This window comes from Cynara cardunculus (assembly GCF_001531365.2).
Source record: "Cynara cardunculus var. scolymus isolate 2C chromosome LG 10, CcrdV1, whole genome shotgun sequence".
In the NCBI taxonomy this organism is placed as follows: Eukaryota; Viridiplantae; Streptophyta; class Magnoliopsida; order Asterales; family Asteraceae; genus Cynara; species Cynara cardunculus.
This window is the reverse complement of record NC_037537.1, coordinates 286,404-308,156: the sequence shown is the minus strand read 5'-3', so window position 1 is coordinate 308,156 and position 21,753 is coordinate 286,404. Positions and strand designations below refer to the sequence as shown.

At 34.8% G+C, this 21,753-nt stretch overlaps 2 protein-coding genes across 3 annotated transcripts; both read left to right on the top strand.

Moving 5' to 3' along the window:
* Positions 1-1,872: 1,872 nt before the first annotated feature.
* LOC112518848 lies at positions 1,873-7,231 on the top strand. The gene is made up of 6 exons (XM_025126611.1): positions 1,873-2,543; positions 4,364-4,475; positions 4,682-4,853; positions 4,949-5,145; positions 6,462-6,606; positions 6,963-7,231. The coding sequence occupies exons 1-5, from the start codon at positions 1,957-1,959 to the stop codon at positions 6,582-6,584; spliced, it is 1,191 nt and encodes a 396-aa protein (XP_024982379.1). The 5' UTR covers positions 1,873-1,956; the 3' UTR covers positions 6,585-6,606; positions 6,963-7,231.
* A 3,372-nt stretch (positions 7,232-10,603) lies between these two features.
* LOC112519847 (ER membrane protein complex subunit 3-like) lies at positions 10,604-15,671 on the top strand. 2 transcript variants are annotated; one of them, XM_025128149.1, is made up of 8 exons: positions 10,604-10,851; positions 10,947-11,040; positions 12,814-12,933; positions 13,075-13,123; positions 13,427-13,526; positions 13,644-13,705; positions 13,864-13,922; positions 15,259-15,671. In XM_025128149.1, exons 1-8 carry the CDS (start codon positions 10,700-10,702, stop codon positions 15,361-15,363), a joined length of 741 nt encoding a protein of 246 aa, XP_024983917.1. In that variant the 5' UTR covers positions 10,604-10,699; the 3' UTR covers positions 15,364-15,671. The 2 variants fall into 2 exon arrangements, with proteins under 2 accessions (XP_024983917.1, XP_024983918.1); XM_025128150.1 differs by lacking the exon at positions 15,259-15,671 and adding an exon at positions 14,072-14,511 and having other exon boundaries at positions 10,630-10,851.
* The last annotated feature ends 6,082 nt before the right edge of the window (positions 15,672-21,753 follow it).

The window sequence follows — 21,753 nt, the reverse complement described above, 5'->3', positions numbered from 1 at the left end:
CTCCACCCCCACCTTACCCTACTCCAACCCACCACTAACCACCATCCTACCACTGTAGTCGTCACAGCTACCACTCTGCCTTCCCCTAACAACCCCCACGTACGAAGTAGGGGTGGATAAGAGTGGTAGGGGGCAGGGTTTGGGTAGGGGTGGGGCGATAAATGTGATGACGACAATAGTGACATGGTGGTTGGTAGGATGTGGGCGAGGCGATGAGTGCGATAGTCCAAACAAATACGATTGTTCCAATTCTTTTGAGATATTTCATTCCAATTCATACCAACTAAAATGCGTGGTCAATTTCCAACAAATTCCATTTCAATTATTTCAAAGTCAAATTCTTTTGATGTATTCTAATTCAATCAAATTCCATTATCTGAATCAAACACCCCCTAATGTTTGAAAGGGAAAAAAATATTTATCAGTTTATTTTATTATGTTTTGGTACCGTTATAAGTTGATATAAGCATTTTTTATAATAACTTCAATTTAACATCACATAAATTGATAAACACTATTACAAAAAAGTATAATTTATTTTAAATAAACAATCCCAAACACCCTTATATCGTATATTTTCATTAATTTATTTTTGGGTTATTTGTAGTAACGTGTGGGTCATGCAAACAAGACCCACCTAAAAATGGGTCTGATCGTTTACTACGATTCACTGGTTTGAGTTTTTTCAAAGTTAGAGAGGGTTTTATTGACTGTCTTTTTTTAAGATTTTATAAAATCAGTTAAGATATGTGTAAGTTAGTTTGTACATTCATAATTAAAAAAACAACTATAAACACCAGTATCACCATGATGCAACAAATTGACAGGTTGGTATTTAGTTTTAATGTTCGGTTATATTACATGTATTCACGGTTACCAGAAAAAAGTTACAACCATTATTAAATGTATATCACCAACAAAACCTTGTTCAACAAAATCAAGGAAAGGCTCGATACGTATCCTTATACAACAACAAAAGAAACACCAATTCAATTAGCAGATGAGAAACGAGCCATAATTTTTACTGGCTTAACCCCATTTTGAAACAAAAGCATTAACTATCGAATTAAGAGCTGGATAAAGTTTCCGTAAAGAGTTGACAACATGCCCATACAACCTTCAACACATAACAAATGATGCAAAAACACTATGTTGTGCAGTGGGTTACATACAGATTTATTAACAAATCATGTTGTAACCATTTTAATCAAAATTTACATCGGTCATCCTCGTTTCTTTGTTCTATCTTTTTTGAACGTATGAAACCCGTGCTTCAATTGCATTGCTTATTGATATTATTCCTTTATTATAGATCATAACGTAACGTTAAAAAATGGTAAATAATTGACGATTAAAACAGACTATTAATCATTCCTTAATCGAGCCCCGCCTTAGATGTAAACCAAGGACCACTAGTCAAACTAGCAAGAACGAATGTGTATTTAGGAAGTCGTTAAAAACCATATAAAATCAAATGGTTACGATGTTGGATGATAAAAATCACACCAGTAATATAACATCAATTAAAATAAAAAAGAACGAAACACTAAAATCGAGATATATATTACTGCATTGTATGAGTATCCTTCTAATAATAATAATAATAATAATAAGATAACGTAGATATTTGAATATCAATAATTTTTATTAAATTTCACATTTAAAAATTATTATTGAGAAACAAATACTTATTTAAAATTAAATCAAATAGTTATATTATTGTACTCAAGATAAAAGGGGTAAAAAAAAATAATAAATAAATAAAAGAGGGTAAGATAACGAGAGGAGAGCGGAGAGAGAGAGAGAGAGAAAGAGATACATATAGAGAGAGAAAGAGAGAGATATAGAGAGAGAAAGTTTCTCACAGAGAGAGAGAGGGAGAGAGAGAGAGAGAGGGAGGGGAAAATCAATTCGGTAAAATTGTGTATATTTTTATATATGTGAAAGAGAGTAGCCATGGTGTCCGACCAAGAGATAGCTAAAGGAGTTGAGATTCTTCTCAGTCAATCCGACCCTAAATCATTCACAACCCTAAGCGATGTTGTTCATCAGCTTGGAGAAAAATTAGGGTTTGATTTGTCTCATAAAGCCGTCTTCATCCGTGACCAAATCAATCTCCTTCTCTTTCGATCGCAATCTCACTACCACAACCCACCACCACCACCGCCGCCGCCGCCGCAGCCCTCCGTTCCTCAGCCCGTCACTACCTCGGGAATTGCGAAGGACCATTTTGCCCTACAACAGCAACAACATGCTCAATATCATTTTGGCCAACCACAGCCTCATGTCCCTCAGCCTCCGCCTCAATTTCACCATCCCCATTTCGCCCTTCAACAACAACAGCAGCAGCAGCAGCGACAACAACAACGTCAGCGTCACCCTGTTGAGCTTAATTTCAGTAAGCCTACGGCACCGTCACAGGCGGTGGTGCTTTCTCCTTCGCCTCAGCCGACACAAGTGCAGCCGTTACCGGAGGTGAAAACTGAGGGAGGAGTTGTTGTTCAGGATGCGGTTGGCAAATCGTCTGAAAAGGCCAAAAAAGGGTACTTCTCTAATCTATTTTTGTCAGTTTGAATCAATGTTTCAAATAACTTTTTGTTTGTCCGTGTGTTAGGGTTAGGGTTAGGGTTACGAAATACGTAGCCAATTAGTACGAAATACGTAGCTAATTAGTACGAAATACGTCTAAGTAGGATATAAATTTTTGGACTTCAAGAGTTTAATTATTATTGCCCCCTCTTGAAAGAAAGGTTTACACTTTCCCGTCTGGTTTACTTCATTAGAAAAATGATACATTTGCCATGGATCTTCAGTTTAATTATTGATTAGACGAAAGGCCTCATGTGTTTTATGTTTTATTTTACCTAACTACCCAAATATGACTTGTTATACTTGTACTCCAGAAATAGAAGTTAGTTTCTTCGCACCCTCGAAGTTGCAAAATTTTCAATTGTTCATCACTTTTGGACTAAAATTATTTCTCCAACTCATTGCCATCTTTACAAATAATTAATGATATTGGTTTATGCTCACAAGATTCCCATGTTTTGTCATATTTAAGGGTGTTTTAAGGCCTTTGACGAGTACTCTTGAAACAAGTCAAGGGTTGCAATTTTCACGGGGATGGTGGAAGCATCTTTCTTATAGCATCCTGAAGTGGGAACTGTAGCTCTTTTCTTGAAGTCATCATTTTGAAGTGCAACATTTTCTAAAAGATGGGAGTACTAGAAATGAGCTAGGTTAACTTAAAAGAAATGTGGGATGAGAGAATTGTCAATGAAAATGATGTTCACATGTGCAGCTTGTCGGGTTTGTAAATAGGATGAGACTGTATAAACTTGGAAAGTGTTGCAAGAAAGATTATGAAGTTTGATGGTCATAATCATGTAAGAAGAATGGGACTATTTCAGACCAGAGACTGATATTAGGCACTGCCAATGTGAGAAACTGTTATCAGTATACATTAGGCATTGACAAGCATGAGGATTTTGCTTGATACAAATCTTCTAACCGAAAGTAAAAATAAATAGAAATATACAATTTGAGGGATAGTTGGAGCCAATGGCATCTATCTTATCATAGTATGGAGTCCCGTGATCCAAAGAAACATGAAAATCTACATTGCATTCATAAATTATGGACCTCGAATCTTGTTCATGAAGCTTGATGTTGTTTTCTGATTACAGTGAAGATTGTTCAACAGATATCCATCTTAGAGTGGGTTCTTTTATGCAACATAATTTATAGAGTTCTTTCACTTTGTTTGAACCCATTTCTCTATTATGCTTCCTTTTAGGTCTTAACTTTGGTTAGTATTGATAAGGAATGTGTTTAAATTTCACCATTTAATACTAAGCTCATAGCCTACCAAGTGTAACGCTTTGCAGAACTCATGGTAATAAATATGGTCTGGTGGTTTTGTTCTTGCCAAAGCTTTACCATGGACATGAAGGAAATACCATGTTAAATTGTTACTATGTTAATGCGCTCCCAGAGGGCTTAAGCATATTAAAATGTAGTTGGCATGGCAGTTGGGACTTATAAACTAGCATGATCGTAGTTCTTGTAGCAACAGTTAATATGTTCTTGCATCTTCTATTTCAGGATTAAAATAGGCAGCAACTACCTATATAAATTTGATCAAGATTATGCGTGTTAATATTTATTCATTATTATTAGCATTTGACTTCTCATGTATTTGCCAAATATAGGCATACAAGTCCAATATGCACCATGGTCATTATGAGAGACAATTACTGTAACATGAATAATGCCTTATATATCAATGGTTGAACATTGGCCATTGGCAACTAGAAATGGGAACGCTTTTAATCCCCATGCTGTTGTTTTCATGTCATCTCAGGGGTTCAGCAGGAACCAAAAGAAGAGGTGGACCAGGGGGCCTTAATAAACTCTGTGGTATTACACCTGAGCTTCAAGTTATTGTTGGCGAGTCAGCATTATCAAGGACTGATGTATGATTCACAGCTTAAGCAATGCATAATTTTCTAAGGACATAATGTATTTTGATCATGTAGTTTATGTATAACTTTGGCTTCATGATGGGAAACGCATAATATACATAATCTTACCCATTCAAGTGAAGAGACTGTAGTATAGCATTAATAGGGATACAGTACTGTATCATGTTGCTAAACGTTTGAATGTTCATCGTGTTCAGATTGTGAAGCAGCTATGGGCATACATTAAGAAAAACAACCTCCAGGATCCAGGCAACAAGAGAAAGATAATTTGTGATGATGCCTTGCGTGTTGTATTTGAAACTGATTGCACTGATATGTTCAAGATGAATAAGTTGCTTGCCAAGCATATCATCCGACTCGAACCTACAAGTATGTAAAAGGGGATATGAATAAATTATGCCGTATTTTTCTAATATAGCCATTATTTCCTTGAATGTGATATTACCATACGTTGAATATTGCAGAAGAATCATCTCGTAAAAGATCGAAGGTCAAAGTTGAACCAATAGTCGAGCCTAAAGCTGAAAGTACAGATAATGTTCCTTGTCAAGTTATAATTTCTGATGCACTTGCCAACTGTCTGGGTACTGGAGAAAGAGAAATGTCCCAATCGGAGGCTTTGAGGCTTGTTTGGGAGTACATAAAGGTTAATAACCTTGAGGTATGAAATAACTTGCTTTATCTGTAGGTATTAATCCTTGCATCCCAAAATGAATCCAACATTCATCTGGACATACGCTTCTAAAAAATTTGTTGACTATTGAAAGAATGATAAATAAGAAAATATTGCCATCAGTGTTGACATCTCAAGGACAGATTGAACAACAGTTAACATGGGAAGAGATTGATCAAGTTGTTGACTATAGCAGATCTGCAACTAAGTAGCTAGCTAAAGCGAATTTAGCGTCTGGTGAAAAGGGCAGATTTTCTGGTGCCTGTTTATTGAAAAGCCAGTTTGGCAACCATTAGCTAGTTCAATTTTTCAAAAAATCCTTTATGTTATAGCTATCTTTTAGAAAAGCCTACTTCAAGTAGTGTTTGTTTCAATAAGCTCCATGAGTTCTATTTTCCACCTTCTCCCATTCCGATATATATTTCGACATTAGTTTTCACCATACATGGTTAGTTTATCTGCTAACAGCTAGCTATCAGCTAGTTTGTGAAATATAGCCCATGTTCTTCAGTCAATCTTTGCTATAATCAGCATATTTTGAGTGAAGAACTTGATAGATAATTTCTTTTTTCTAGAAGCCAGAACAATGCCACAGAAACAGAAGGAATCAAGTCGTTCTCGCCTCTCTTTATGCCTCAGTTCAGATCCTTCCGAGATCCTACTCAATGCAACTTTCAATGTGATAAATGTGTTCACGTGTGAGTCCACACACACTATATATGTATACACACACTTACATATATGATATATGTATGTATATAAAGTTGAGAATTGCATTGAATAGGATTCACTGATTCAGGAAGATTTAATGGAGGTACAAATGAAGGGAGGCAAGAGGCCGACCGAAAGTACTTTGGCATTGCAACATCCAAGACGCCACAAACTGAAAGAGTTCTAATATATTTACATGCTTATTTCTTTATGCTGTGGCCTCCAAAAACTTGTCATGTCATGGCAATTGGACCAGAGAATGCGATTACATGCATATTTCTTTATGCTGTGGCCTCCAACAAAGACTCTTTTTCATGTATGCTTACATGTATGCTGCTTTCAGTTCATTGAAAGTAATGTGATAAATTGAATTCAGTAGACAAGCAGCAGCATTTTATTTCAGGTAAATTTCATTGGGAAATAAGGAACCTGTGGTGCGCTTTTTGAAAATTCGAAGTGATATGTAGGCTTCCATGACTACATCTATTTCTGATGTTTGTATTAGAGTAATACAAACAGCACAAGTTGATACTATTCTTCCATACTTACAGATGGGTGAACTTGTTTTCTATTCCTTGTTTCTTTGATGATAGGATCCTCAAAATCCAGTGATGATCCTATGTGATGCAAAGCTTCGGGAGCTCTTTGGATGTGAAAGCATTTCTGCAATGGGAATACCTGAGTTATTGGTCCGACACCATTTATTCAAGCAATAGTGTTATCAACTTACATGGACTGGTGCGTATTTTAGCCCTTTAATCTTCCGGTACTGTATTTTACGTTTTCCTTCTTTGTTCTAACCTAGCTTCTGCTTTTTTGTCCTGAGCTTTTCATTTTGCGCTACTAGTTGTCAGTGTTGCATTTTTATTTACAGCCCTAAACCCTAAACTCTGTCTACCCGTGGGGTGGAGGGAAGTTCTGCATACATCCTACCTCCTCCGGCCCTACCTGTGTGTGGGATACACTGTGTTTGTTTGGTTTGGTTTACCGGTTTGTTCTGTTTATGATTGTAGATGTATGAAGATGTTTTAGATGCTTGTGGTTTGAAGTTTACTCGACTACTGATGGATTTGTTGATGTTTATGTTTTTTCAGATATGCAAAGGAATTCACCGCCTAATAGTTAATGGTTGGTCTGACATATGCCCTGTGAAGAAAGTCGTAGTTTTTTGTTTTCTAAAAAGTTTGGGTGTTTGATGGTTTCGCTGACATGATTAGATCGTAACATGGGTTGCAACTTGTTTTATGTAGAAGTTGAACGAAATGTGACTGGATATGGATATGGTTTTCTTGATCTTATGTTTAGCTGTTTTCCCTTTGTAAATGCCTAACCTTGGATACAATGTAGTTTGATTAGTCTTCAATGGAGCCCTTTTTAGGCTTTTTATCGTGTAATTGCTTCATTTTGCTTAAAGTTTTTACCATGGGTGTCCAAGAGTCTACCTTGATTAATCTCATGGCCCCTTAGAGCCTGAACGGAAGACCCTTCACAAACTTGAACCGGTAACGTATGGAGAGCAAATCCGAAGTTTGTGTTTTACGAGCTGAACGATTAAGATGATTTAAAGAACAAGATGCTGTTGCTCATGGCCCTTGTATCATCCATGAATCACAATTCTCCTAGGCTTTGGCTTGTAGCTGTATCACTCAGCTCAGCTCAGCTCTTGGAATTGAGCTTTCAATCTTGGACTAAAAGTGTGTGTTGTCAAAATCCCTAGTTGTTGTCTCCTCTAGTTTCAAAATTGGAATGAAATCCAAATACCCTTTTATTCCAATTTTCATGTTTTTTTTCTTTCTGAGATCATAAATATGATATAATGATAATATTGATTGGTGGGCATGGTGGTTGTGACGAAAATGTTACTATCATGGTGGTAGGTAGGGGTGGCGACTGTAACGATGACACTAGTGGTATTGGTGGTGTTGGGATGGGTAGGGGTGGCAGTTTCGACGACGACATTTAAAATGGTGGAAGTTATACACATTTCCAATTTGTGGTTTTTGAACCTTTTTTTGTTAAAACGGATTATGTATATGAGTAAGAGCCTGTTTGGCTGGTTTTCTATTAAGAGTTTGTTCGTTAACCATTTAATGAGACTCACAACTTATTTGACCAACTATACTAGACTATTTGATAGTGCCTTAATGATATAGCAAGTAACTTATTCAGTAAGCTTTAGGAATGAACTTTATACAGAAAGCCAATTTTTTTTCAAACATGTCATTTCCAATCAAAAGCACGTTTTTGTCTATTTAATACCCTTCCAAATAAAAACTTTCCCAATCTACAAAGACAAATTAAGCCACGCAAATAGGTTTATCCATATAGAACTTAATGTAAAACCAACCAAACAACCCTTAAATCCTGTATAGATAAAGTTGTTGTGTTGATCAATTTGTTTATATAGAGTGAGATTTTTGTGTAAGGGGCTGTTTGGCAGTTGTTGAATGATTTAGTGCAGAATAGTGAAGAGGTCAGAATGGTTAAGAGGATCAGAATGGTTAAGTGTTGAATGAAATAATGTTGTTTGGTAACTGTTCTCTGAATGACAATAAATTACCATTTTAACCCTCTGAAAGATTTAGGATGTATCATCATGATTTCACAACCAAGTGATGCATATACAGCAAAATCATGATGCAAGTACCCATTTATCAACAAGCTTACCATGTTAGGATGTATCATTATGATTTCACAACCAAGTTATGAACAAGCTTACCATGTTAGGATGTATCAAAATCATGATGTATATACAGCAAAATCATGATGCATATACCCATTTATCAACAAACAGAACTATGCATATACCCATTTATCAACAAACAGAACTATGCATATACAACAAACAGACCTACGCATATACCCATTTAAAACGCATCCTACATACAAACAACCCTAATTAACGTACGAGCCCTAATTAACAAATAGCCCTAATTAATCTGGTAGAGGGAAGCAGTAGGGGAGGCGATGAAATACTTGGAAAAGGAAGGTATAGGAAGCAGATGTAGGAAGCAGTAGGCCGAACGAAGGAACAGTTGGAAGACGGCGACAAGAGGAGCAGCTAGAAGACGGCGACCGGAGGAGCAGCTGGAAGACGGCGACCGGAGGAGACGACCGGAAAAGCGACGATAGTGGGGGGGGGGAAGGATGGTGAACGGAAGAACGACGATCGTGGGGGATGCGATGTGAAGCGGCTATAGTAGAAGGCTGTGGAAGGCCGAAGATGGAGACGGTGGAGGCGACAACCGGCGAAGCTGTGGAAGGCCGGAGATAGAGACGGTGAAGGTGACCGAAGATGGAGACGGTGGAAATCGTGAAGGCGACGCTGGAAGACTCCTCGGATTGTGAAAGCAACGCTAGAAGAGAGGGAAGGATTGTGATGCTGGAAGAGAGGAGTGGGAAGGGTAAAGATGGAACAAATGATATCTGAATGATTGAGTGAAGTCCTAGACACAAAATGGTTAAGAGGGTCATGTAATCATTAAGAGGCTTTTTTTTGCCAAACAACTTTTACCTCTTACCGATTAAGAGGTTGGCTCTTAATGTCACCATTAAGAGCCAAACAAACAGCCCCTAAGAGTTTTTTCATAGATAGAATGAACATGTTTCTTAATTAGGTGAGACATGTTTGGAAGAAAAAAAACTCAACTTTCCGTATAGAACTCCCCTAGAAGCTTACTGAATAAGTCACTTTATATATCATTAAGCCATTGCCAAACAATCATGTATAGCTGATTGAATAAGCTGTGAGTTCCATTAAACCGCTAAGAAACAAAATATAAATCCCTAATTTGGTATATCAAGTCCTAGTCGTATCAAGTATCAGACAAACACTTGCTCTGTCTAACCCTCTCCCATCCAGTCTTGCTCTCTTGTCATGTCCAGTCCTCCTGTCCAATCCTATTGAATGATATCATGTCTGCTTATCAAACACTATCTAATCATATAAAGACACATTATTACCTTATTAAAGGAAAGAAAATATAAGGATGATGAATTAATTAAGTGTATATTAAATAAAATAATGATACACATATATATATATATATATATATATATATATATATATATATATATATATATGATGAGAAGATTATGAATTTAACTAAAACCCAATTTAAAGTTTTAGATTTGAAATCTTGTGAGACCAGTTTGTTTTTGTAAGGCCATAAAAATAACACTGAACATTCAAAACAAAACACCGTGAAGGTAAACTTTCACAATATTTTTGTTGTGAAGGTTTGTACATTCATGATGTTTTGTTATGAATGTTCGGTGCTTTTTGTACCTTCACAAATTTTTGATGTGAAAATTCAATGTTTTTTATATCTCACGATCTCATAATAACATGTTGATCTCATGAGTCTTACAAAAACATGTTGGTCTCACGTGAAACCGACCATAAAATTATATACTTAAATATCATGTTCTTTAATATTTAGATAAATTTTGAAGTTAGTTACAAATACAATGAGACCATAAAATAACACTAAAACTTCACAACACAACACTGTAAAAATACAAAAATCTGCAAACCTTCACAATAAAAACAAAGTTTTCCTGTGAAGATTTAGTATTATTTAAATGGTTTTACGAATCTCACGAAAACAGTCTGTTCTAACATGATTCTAGTTCGGGTTATAATATATAATATTTTTTAAATAAATAGACCTTATTATTTTTTGGGCTTAGAGTGGCCCAATTATGAAATAATACGACGCCGGACGGCCATTGGGGGCACAAAGGATTTACTGATCAACTGAACACACACTGATTCTGAATTTTGGGGTATACAAGAAAGAGATCTACAGAGGAATCAGATCAATCAACAATGGCGGAGGAATTGGTGTTGGACACCGCGATCAGAGACTGGGTGCTAATACCGTTATCGGTAGTTATGGTTCTCATCGGAGTACTTCGTTACTTTGTCTCCAAGCTCATGCGTACTTCTCAATTGCCCGATGCCAAAATCATCAAAGAAGGGTTAGTTAATTCTTTTTGTTTATATGAATATGTATCGATAGTCGATAAGCTCTGTCTGAATTTGATTTTGATTTTGTTTTATTGTGGATTTTTAGGCAAGTTATAATCAGGGCTAGAAACCTCCGGGCAGCTGCTAATTTTATACCAGCGAAGGCATTTCGTGCTCGGAAGTTATATTATACGAATGAGGTATGCCTTTTTGATTTACCTTTAAGTGTTTTGATATTAATTGTTGGTTGAATTGAGGGATTTAGGAATTTTTTGGTTGAATCTACCCTCTTTAAATTGAAGGAAATAATCCACTTTTCCTCCATAAAAGGATTGAATTTAAGATATATTAGCAACAGTGAAGGATGATTTTAAGAAATTCATGAATCATTTGCTGGAATAGTTCTAATTGTAATTCACAGGTCTTATTGTGAAAAATGGAACTAGAGCTATCATGTTGCTGAATTTTGACGTCATGTTTTGGGTAATTGATTTAAATTTATCTATTTCATGGTGGCTGAAGCTTATCCCAAACCATCATAACTATTAGGGGGCTTTTGGTTTGCATAATGGAATTTGGTGGAATTGGAATCCATCAAAGGGATTTGACTTAAAGGAATTGGAATGGAATTTGACACGTGTTTGGTTGGTAGGAATTGGAATGGAATATCTCAAAAGAATTAATATCTCCATCTTTGTTTAAGGGGTGACAATCATGACAATGACATTAGTGCCTTGGTGGTCTGAGGTGGGGGTGGCACCTCTGATGATGACAATAGTGGCCTGGTGGTATTGGTGGTTTGGGGGGGGGGGGTCGCACTATACCCACTCCCACCTTTACCTCACTGACCACTGACCACCATGCCATTACTATTGTCGTCACAACTACCACGCCGACCCACCCCTACCCACCACCCACCCAAACCGCTACCATTAAGCCATTACTGTTGTCATCACAACTGCCACACCCATCCCATCCCTATCCCCTCCCCGCCGACCACCATGCCACTGCTGTTGTCGTCATCGCTACCACCCCACAATGTTGGTCGGGTGGCGGGGGGTGAGTGACAACAACAATAGTGGCATGGTGGTCCGTGGTATGGGTGGCAGTTGTGATGGCGATAGTAGTGATGTGGTAGAGGTGGGGGTAAATGGATGGAGGCAGTGACAGTGGTAGCTTGGTCGTGATGGAGGCAAGAGGTGGGTAGTATTTGTTAAATTGGATGCAAATTGATGTAATTAAATTCCTCCACTTATACCAAGGAATAATGAATTCTTTAATTTGTGGAATTCAAAGGATTCCATCCATTTCAAAATGTGACCAACCAAAGGAATTGGCATTTGGTTAAATGAATTGATCATTCCAATTCCCTTGAAATTCTTTGAATTTTGCCAACCAAACAACATCTTAAATTCATTTCTTAGTTTGGATGTTTGTGATTTTGAAATGGGTTATAAGTATTGTATTATTATTGAAGCGGGTTTACAACATAGATCAGTGGTGATGATAATTAGGTTGCTTAACCGCATAAACAGCCTACATTGCAAGTGAGCTAGCCACAAGCTGATCATGATATTACTTTGTGCCACATTTGTTGTGCAGAAATCATTTTAACTACGAAGTCTCCCAATTTGTCTCATGCTCCTCATAGAATATTTGGGTGACCATGTGTTGGGCATTTTCTAATGTTTCTCCCTTCTCCAAGTAATTCCTATTAGGCATATACTGCATCATTCTATTCGAGGCTCACCTTGTCATCTTATGTAATTCTCGATTGTAAAAGAAGCTTTCACTATATTTGCTGCATGTATAAAGTTCTACCCTTTTTTAGTCTTAGCAGGAAGATCCAAAGGATTCCTCTCCTTTGAGAATCCTCAAAACTTTATTTTAAGATTAGCTCACAATTGAAGCCTTTATGTTTCAATGCATGCCAATGCATATGTAAATCAGATGACATTGCTCTATTTTTGCAGGATAACGGTCTACTTCATGTTCCCAAGGGCCAGGCTCAGAATCCACAGGCACAAATGTTCTCTGATCCAAACATGGCCATGGATATGATGAAGAAGAATCTTTCAATGATCATACCACAGGTATGCTGTTTTATATTGTTAATCAACATCTTTTAACATAAGTGCTGCTGCTTTTCTCCCTCTCTACACACGCTACAGTTTTGCTGAGTTAAACTTCCTTTATATGGGATCTGATCCTATTCTCCCTCCCCTTTTTGCCAGACCCTCACTTTTGCATGGGTTAACTTCTTCTTTTCTGGGTTTGTAGCAGGTATTTCCCTTTTTGCTTCTGTTTTACACCTGGAATTCAATTTTGTGGATTTACCTTCTTTAACTTATAATTTGCTCTTCTTTCTATGTGATTATTTACATTGAATATCCTAGGAAACTACTCTACTTTTCTTTTGTGAAGTACTTTTTCCACTTCATTTTGGTTGTGCGAATTGTGCATGCCAATAGTAACTGCCTCGGTGCCTCCTGATATAATGATTGATTGTATGATATTGATGTCGGTTTTGGTACCTTTTTACTTTGTTCTGATGATGACAGCATCTTGATTCATGTGTTTTTGCAGCAAAGATACCTTTTCCATTGACTCAGAGGTTTAGATCCATGTTACAGAACGGGATTGACTTGAGTACTGTTGATGTCAGCTATGTTAGCAGTCGCTCTTGGTATGCCGTTATGGATTTATGAAGTAGATGCTTTTTTTCTTCTGAAAATAACATATTCCAGTTTTGTTCCGTGAGTCATACATCTAAGGTTGCTGACGGTAAATTTGCTTTTATCAGGTACTTCCTTAATCTGTTCGGGTTGAGAGGTTTATTTAGTCTCATTCTGGGAGAGGAAAATGGTTAGTATGTGTTCTGCACATCTAGTTTCTATTTAGTTATCCTGTCAGTTGCTTACGCCTTTAATTCCACTGAGCATCTATTAAGAGTTCATTGACACCTATTCTTGCTATTGAATTTTATGAAATTCTATTTAATTTAACATGATTTAATAATGCAGCCACAGATGATACACAGCGGATGATGCAAATGAGTGGATTTGGCTTTGATCCGTCCAAGGTATTAAATGGTTCTATCATATGATATATGCTGTTGGGGTTCTTTTTCTAGGCCTATGTTTTTTTGTGGGACATTTAGCCTTTTTAATGAAAAGCAGTTGCACACCCTTGCCTTCCACATATCCTTACCTCAAAATGGATCCTTGATAGGTTTGATCTGCTAGGCTTGAAGAAGGCAGAGGAAATGTGGTTTATATTGTACCATATCTCACTTTTTGCTGGTGGTTGGAAGGGTTATGTTGAATTTTGTTACACATCTCTAGAAAATCCATCTATATGCATCTTGGGGGGCACCTGATCCTGTTTAGGAGCCAACCCTATCTTTTGCTAGGTATTATGTTCTGCAAAACAAGAAACAAAGTGCATGTATTGAAAGCATGTGTATTATCTCGCACAAATATTTTAATCTAAAACTTGGTTCTTTTGACAAAATGATATTGGCCAGAGAAAACATGACTGATATTTCTGTTATCTGTTTGGACCAATGAATAGGCTTGTGAATTAAACCATCCCTTTGAGTAAATTAGTTTACATCAGTTTATAAAAGTAAGCATCTTATCCATGATGAAGGATCATGTAAGAACAGGAGTTAAGGTGAGAAGTATAAGAAGGGATTTGGACCCTTGATTACTTTTAGTCTCAAACTAACCTATGAATTGCGCTCTAGAAGGGAATTTGATCGAGTGCTTCTCATTAGTGCTGATCTAGCGGAACTCTTCAATTAGGATTGATCCAAGGGTGGAGATCCCTTCTTACCCTCCTCACCATAACTCTCATTCTCACGGAACCCAAGCCTCTTATCCAAATTCTCTTGTTTTCATCTCAATCTTACAGAGGATTTTCTCTAATAAAAAGTGATTCGAAATATTAAATTCTCATTTATTTTCTCGAATTCGGAATTCGAGAAAATTAGGAACTGGTCGGAATAAATATGTGCTCAATTTGATAAAATACATGTATTGGATAGATTTGGCTGGCCTTTTTTGCAATCTGAGTTGGAAATAAAGACGTAAGGTCTGTGTTCGGGTGGGATATACTGATTTTTGGTTTGGTTTGGGTAGATTTGGCTGGCAACCTAATTATGGAGTTACAAGCAGCGATGGACTTAAGTCCTTCAGTATTCAGCCATGTTTAGGCCACTGGGTGTCACTAATCCAACTATCGTGCCCTTCTCAACTTCCGGTATAAACTATCAAAATTTTGGGTATTTGTGGTTGTTTCACTTTCGCTGTTTCTTTTTCTTCCTTGATGACACTCGTAGGCAGAAATCTTAGGCATTATCGTCTCATTTTGCTTCATTGATGAACAAATCTTAATCGTTTGCATTGTATACACAGAGTTTGGGTGCAGAAAAAGACGGTCTTGATATAGTTCAGCATGAGTGGGTCCTACCAAAATTCGAGCAGCGTGCTGAAGCTGTACTAAGAAAACGCCTTAGCTAGATTACTAATGCAGGATTTCATCCACTCCCACTTCTATTCACCGTTCAATCTTCTGTCCACTCATGAATTTGGCTGGGAATTTAGCGGTGGCAACGGTGGCAAGTTATGATGATAGATATTTTGTTTTGTGTTTAAATGGAGCATTTTGGTTTTAATAGTCTTGATAAGTGTAGTAGTCTTATAACTCCATTAAACTTGGTTGATGGTACTTTCAATCTCTACTTTTGGATCATTTGTGTGTTGCTGCTCCAAGTGCCACAATTGGATCTTCATTTACTTTTTTAATATCAATTTGATCTTTGGAAGCTTGGTTGAGATCAGGTCATTGTACTAATGGACCATGCCAGTGCCCAGAATGAACAAAAATGGTTAAAGAAACCTAAAAAATCTCATCGGGCTTTTTTTGACGGTCACATCCGAAGTCGGGCCTGAAAAAGCTCGAACCTTTTTTACTTGCTGAAAATGGGCTTGGAAGGTCATTGCTGGCCCAAAGGTGACAACTTGGGCCTTGTGCATCTTTCGGTCTTGGTGAGTTATTCGGATTTTGGGTTAAATGATCTAGTCATTTGAGCAATCATTTTTTTTTTTACTATTTCGGCTAAACAAAGCAACACATTATACTGGTATATGATATATTTTATATTTTTACACAAATAAACGGACTAATATTATACTGTTATTATTTTATATAGAGAAAAATCTAAAAAAACCTAATGGACTTTTGTGTTTTAAATGATCAAGTGCTTAGACAATTTTTTTGAATGAATAAATTATTGGACTTTCTAAAACTTGTTAAATAAATCCTTATACTTTTTGAAACATATTAAATACATCCTTCTAACAAATAAATCCTTAGAGACCAAATGAATCATACGATTTTCATTACTCTTTCCAAACTTACAAAAATTGTCAATATATATACTAAAAATTAGCTTCAAAATATACGTCAAAATACACCAAAATATATCAAAAGTTGCGGCAACATATACCAATATATATCCGAGTAATGCCTAATTTATATTAAATTGAAGGTCGTGTTATGAACTAATTTTCAATTGCATCATTTAATCTATTTATGGTTGCGATACAACCATTTGACTTTCTTATAACACTTCTTGATGTCCTAACTATGAAAAATAAAAATGTACTGGATGCATTTAATAAAAGTTATGATTTATAAACATTGTAAATAAGCATAAAAAGGTAATCACTGTGAAAGATTTACTAAAAAAATGTAAATAAACAAAAAAAATATATGTTAAAATAAAAAAGAAATGATCATTTAAACATAAAAATATAAATATTGTAAAAAATTTATTAGAAAATGTACATAAAAATTAAAAAAAAATGTCAAAAAGTACTCATTTAGTAATTCTTTTTAATTACCTTACTAAGAAAAATAAATAAATAAATAAATAAATAAATAAATAACAAACAAACAAACCTCTTTAATATAATATTTGATTTATAAGCATTATTGCAATACTAATAAGTAAAACAAAAATTATAACATTACAAATTACTTAAAAAGTTTGATACTTTTATAAGTTTTGATTTATAAACATTGTTATTATAGTAAATAAATAATAATTAAGTAATAAATAAATAATCATTGTTACAAAATATAATTTTAAAAATTTAACTAAAAAATATTGGATTTATTGAATAAAAGGTTGATTAAATAAAATAACTAATTTAATAAAACATAAAAGAAATAATAAAGAAATTGAAAGGCTGTATCATTTAATGTAACACTTTTAATTTTAAAATAGTTCAAAACTATACAAAAATTCTACCTGATCAGCAAGTTGCAGGTTAAGTTTTTAGGTAACAAGAACTAATTTGATGTGTTTTGGAATATGTCTAATGACTTATTCATTCAAAAAAAATTGTTCAAGGACTTAATCGTTTAAAACACAAAAGTCAATTGGATTTTTTTAGACTTTTCCCATATATATTATATTATATTGCTAGGTGAGGTTTTCTTGCTTGATGCTCGATAACGTTTTTGTTTGATGTACAATGTGATATGAGGAGACGATGTTTTGTGTTTGATCATATAATTCATCTGTTGCAAAAGGAACATGTACTCTTATTTGGTTTACTCGGTTACCAAACCGAATAAACTGAAACTGATTAAAAACCGAATCTCGTTTTATTCAATTATTTGATTCTTAAACCTTATCATTATACATTCAATTGTTGTTTACAAGGATTGGTTGAAACCAAATTGTTTGATTAAAATGGCTAATTATTTCATACACATAAAACATTGGTCCATTTGAGTCATGGGCCATCCATATCCATATCTATGTGTATGTACATGTGCATGTGCATGTGCATGTGCTACATCTACTCCTAATCCTAACCCATGATTTCTGACTACACATAATATGCACATTACATTCCATCCATCATCAAACACACAAAAAATGACATCAACTTTTCAACCACTTCATTTGTACACAACCATCTCTCTCTCTCTCTCTCTCTCTATATATATATATATATATATATATATATGTATTTTTCTTGTGTAAAAGTGTTTGTAACTACAAGCCTTGATTCACTACATACTGTTATGTTTCATCTGAAAAACGTTATATGAGAAGTAAATCAGGTATCTAGTGATATACCAGATGATTGCTTTAGAGTTCAATGCTCATAATTAACTCAATCAACAATGCTATGTATGTATATAACATAGGGGTTTGTTTAAAATCCAAGCTTTATTTTATGGTTTTATGTTGCTGAAACATTAATTGCAAAAATCATCTTTAGCGAGGATTTCTAACCATTTTGAACTAAAAACCGAATCCAATAGATTCAGTATATTCGATAGAGATAGGGTGTGGACAGTAGAATTCACACAAACCTTTCTTCTATTCTGAAGAGGGAGAGGTTTTCACACCTCTTTGAATTGTAGGCAGTGTAATTCACGTAACCTTAAAATGAATTCTGTTTAATTCAAATACATATGACAATTGATTCAAATCTTACAGTTATTATCAATCTGATGCTATCAAATTAAATATTTCATCCGTCTCTAAATAAATGTCTGTTTTTATATTTTAGTTTGTCCCAAAATAATTATATGTATACTATATTATAAAACATTTGACAAAAACTCTTAAAAATCACATTTTATGTATAAAGTACTGTTTAATTATGCATGTTACTTAAAACTCAAGATTACAAGTAGATTGTGCGTAAGTACAACTTATTAAAACTTCATATCTAAATTGGTGTAACTAACTGCAGATAATCATAATCAAATACACGATAAACATCTCATTTTAAATATAAAAAATCTAAAATATAATTAGAATAATCATTGAGTTATAACAAAATACTTAATTATTATTTTTATAAAAATATCAATGTTTTTTTCAATTTTTTATGATATCTTTTTATATTTATATTTTATTAAAAAAATGAAAACATTATTTTTTTCTCAAAACCACATAAAACTGTATTATAACATTGACTGAGATAAAAAAAACGAAATATTAAAATCGAAATATATTTCGCTGCATTGTACAAATACTCTTCTAGTGCTTTTAAAAAGATCCATTTCCCAACCATACACTTAACAACGAGGTGAAAAAATAATGTCATTATTAAGTATAAAATTATCGTTTAATAATTAAAAAATATAAAAATTAAATATTTTGATAAACTGTTAAGAGAAAGAAATATAAGGTAGACAAGAATGGAGAAAATGACTGTAATCCCGCGTGGCAAATCAGATGGGGTGGGGCCCAAACTCACGAGGTGTACTACGTGTAAAAGGCAGACATCCAAATGGGATATGATCCACTGTCACACCAATATTTACCCTCAAAAAGTAAAAGGTCGTACTTGTGGGCCCATCTTCGGATGGCGACACCATCACCGCCCTTGATTCATAATTTTAAACGGTATAGGATCGAGGAATTCGTGGGCCATGATGCCACCGGCCTACATTACCACCATGTTCCCGCTCCACTTCATCATCATTGCCAACCTTGTATCTTTTTTTAGTGAACTTCAATTCTGGTCCCCATGGTTTGTTCATTATAACGGTTTCAGTCCCTACAGTATTTGAAAATACAAGATCTCTCATTATATTTTCCAGATAAACGTATGGATTTGATCCATTCCTTTACACACCGTTAAAAACAACCATTAAGTGAAGGGTTTCTTTATGCACTTTCCTCTTATTTTCTTTTCAAAATATAATTTAATTAATATATATTATATGAATTATATACAATAACTTACACACACATACATATATATGTATATATATATATATAACATATATGCACAGGTGGAGCTTTAAAAGAACATAGAGAGGCATTAGTCCTTTTATGTCCCTTCCAAACCCAGTTCGTTATATCTCCTTCAGACTGTCGATTTCCAATTCTACCTACTCTAGTTACCACCACCACAATTCACCTCCTTCTTTGGCTGCCCCACCACCATCCGCCTTAAGTCGTTGCCTTACTCCCAACTCCCTTTGAACCACCACCAATCGCATCTCAATTGATCTGCTTCGATCAGAAAAAGAACATCGTTCTTCCTATCGCGGTTTCTCTTTATTGAACCAACCATCACCGCATATTTGGTTTTTGTAATTGGCGAACCCAACTAACAAAACTACATATCTAAATCTGACCCCTCTGATAGTCCGACCTTAACTCCCAATTGATTGGAGAATATGGAATGTCGCTTGGTCATGTTGCACATAGGAGATAGAGAATTAGAGATGAGTTTTGATCAGAACAGGGGAGGGTGGGAGTGAATTATGACAGGGGGCCGAAGATAGTGACAGGTGGTGGTGGGAACCGGAAATGGTGATCCACATAGAAATATAAGGATGTCACGAGTGGGGCATGAGTACGTGTGATGTGGAAGGGGTTGGGAACCGTGTATATATCAATGTAATATATATATATATATAATATTAATATATTAGTTAAATATTTTTTTTATAAGAGAAATGACAGAAAATTGGAAGGAAAAAAAAGTCTAACGGATTTTTTTAATTGTCGTTAGAGGTAGGGACCAAATGTGGACGTTTTTAAAAACTACGATGATTATCTTATATTTCATAATTGTAAGAATATAAACTGTTATAAGCAACAAACCACAAGGACTAAAATTGTAGTTTACTCTTTCTTTTCCTTTCAAATTTATTTTAATTATGGTTAGGGCCGTAAACGAACCGAACGTTCAGCGAACCGTTCGTGAACCGTTCGGCGGGAAGTTCGTTTATGTTCGTTTATTTAATAAATGAACGAACATGAACAAATTTTTTTGTTCGTTTAGTTAAACGAACGAACATGAACAAGAGTCTCGTTCGTTCATTTATGTTCGTGATTTTTTTGTTCGTTTAGTTAAACGAACGAACATGAACAAGAGTCTCGTTCGTTCATTTATGTTCGTGAACGTCGTTCATTTATGTTCGTGAACGTTCGTTCATTTATGTTCGTGAACGTTCGTTCATTTATGTTCGTTTATGTATTAATTTTAATATATAATTTTTATTTATTTAGTTTGAATTTAAATTTTAAAACCTTTTTAATAATTGGGATTCAAGCAAGATTCCCTTAAATTATGGGATCTGTTATTAGTGACAGTACTATGTTATCATTTACAAATAGTGGTGTTCGTTTGTTTATGTTCATTTAGGCATGTTCGTTTATGTTCGTTTATGTTCATTTAGGGATGTTCATTTATGTTTGTTTATGTTCATTTAGGCATGTTTGTTTATGTTCGTTTATGTTCGTTGAGGCATGTTCGTTTATGTTCATTTAGACATGTTCGTTTATGTTCGTTAAGACTGTTCGTTTATGTTCGTTCGTTTACGTTCATTTAACTTGTTAACGAACGAACATAAACGAACACGAACACATTGGATTTCTAAACGAACGAACATGAACACAATTATTTTCGTTCGTTTACCGTTCGTGYTCGTTCGTTTGTTCGGTTAAGTTAAACGAACGAACACGAACAAGCCTCCGTTCGTGTTCGTTCGGTTCGTTTACAGCCCTAATTATGGTTGCTAAGTAATTAGATTAACAATTTTAAAAAAATGATTAAAACATAAATATAAAAATATAGTTCTATATTACAATTAGAAAAATATACATCATATATATAACTAGAAGGATACTCGCGCTATACAACGAGATACTTCTCGATATTAATGTTCTATTTTATTTTTTATCTTTGTCGATGTTATAGTACAATTTTATGTGTTCCTTAAGAAAGTAATAATGATTTTATTTTTAAATAAAATGTAAATTTGAAGATATCATAAAAATTTGAAAAAAATATATCAATATTAGTATCAAATCAACTATTTAGAAGTTCTCATTTCTTAAATAATTTATTTAATTTAAT

Bases quoted from the DNA above. Each gene is read 5' to 3' on its own strand.
- LOC112518848 (XM_025126611.1), top strand. From the start codon at position 1,957: ATGGTGTCCGACCAAGAGATAGCTAAAGGAGTTGAGATTCTTCTCAGT. The intron at 4,854-4,948 runs GTATGTAAAAGG...TGAATATTGCAG, and splicing joins CATCCGACTCGAACCTACAA to AAGAATCATCTCGTAAAAGA. The intron at 5,146-6,461 runs GTATGAAATAAC...CTTTGATGATAG, and splicing joins TAAAGGTTAATAACCTTGAG to GATCCTCAAAATCCAGTGAT.
- LOC112519847 (XM_025128149.1), top strand. From the start codon at position 10,700: ATGGCGGAGGAATTGGTGTTGGACACCGCGATCAGAGACTGGGTGCTA. The intron at 11,041-12,813 runs GTATGCCTTTTT...CTATTTTTGCAG, and splicing joins AGTTATATTATACGAATGAG to GATAACGGTCTACTTCATGT. The intron at 13,706-13,863 runs GTTAGTATGTGT...TTAATAATGCAG, and splicing joins CATTCTGGGAGAGGAAAATG to CCACAGATGATACACAGCGG.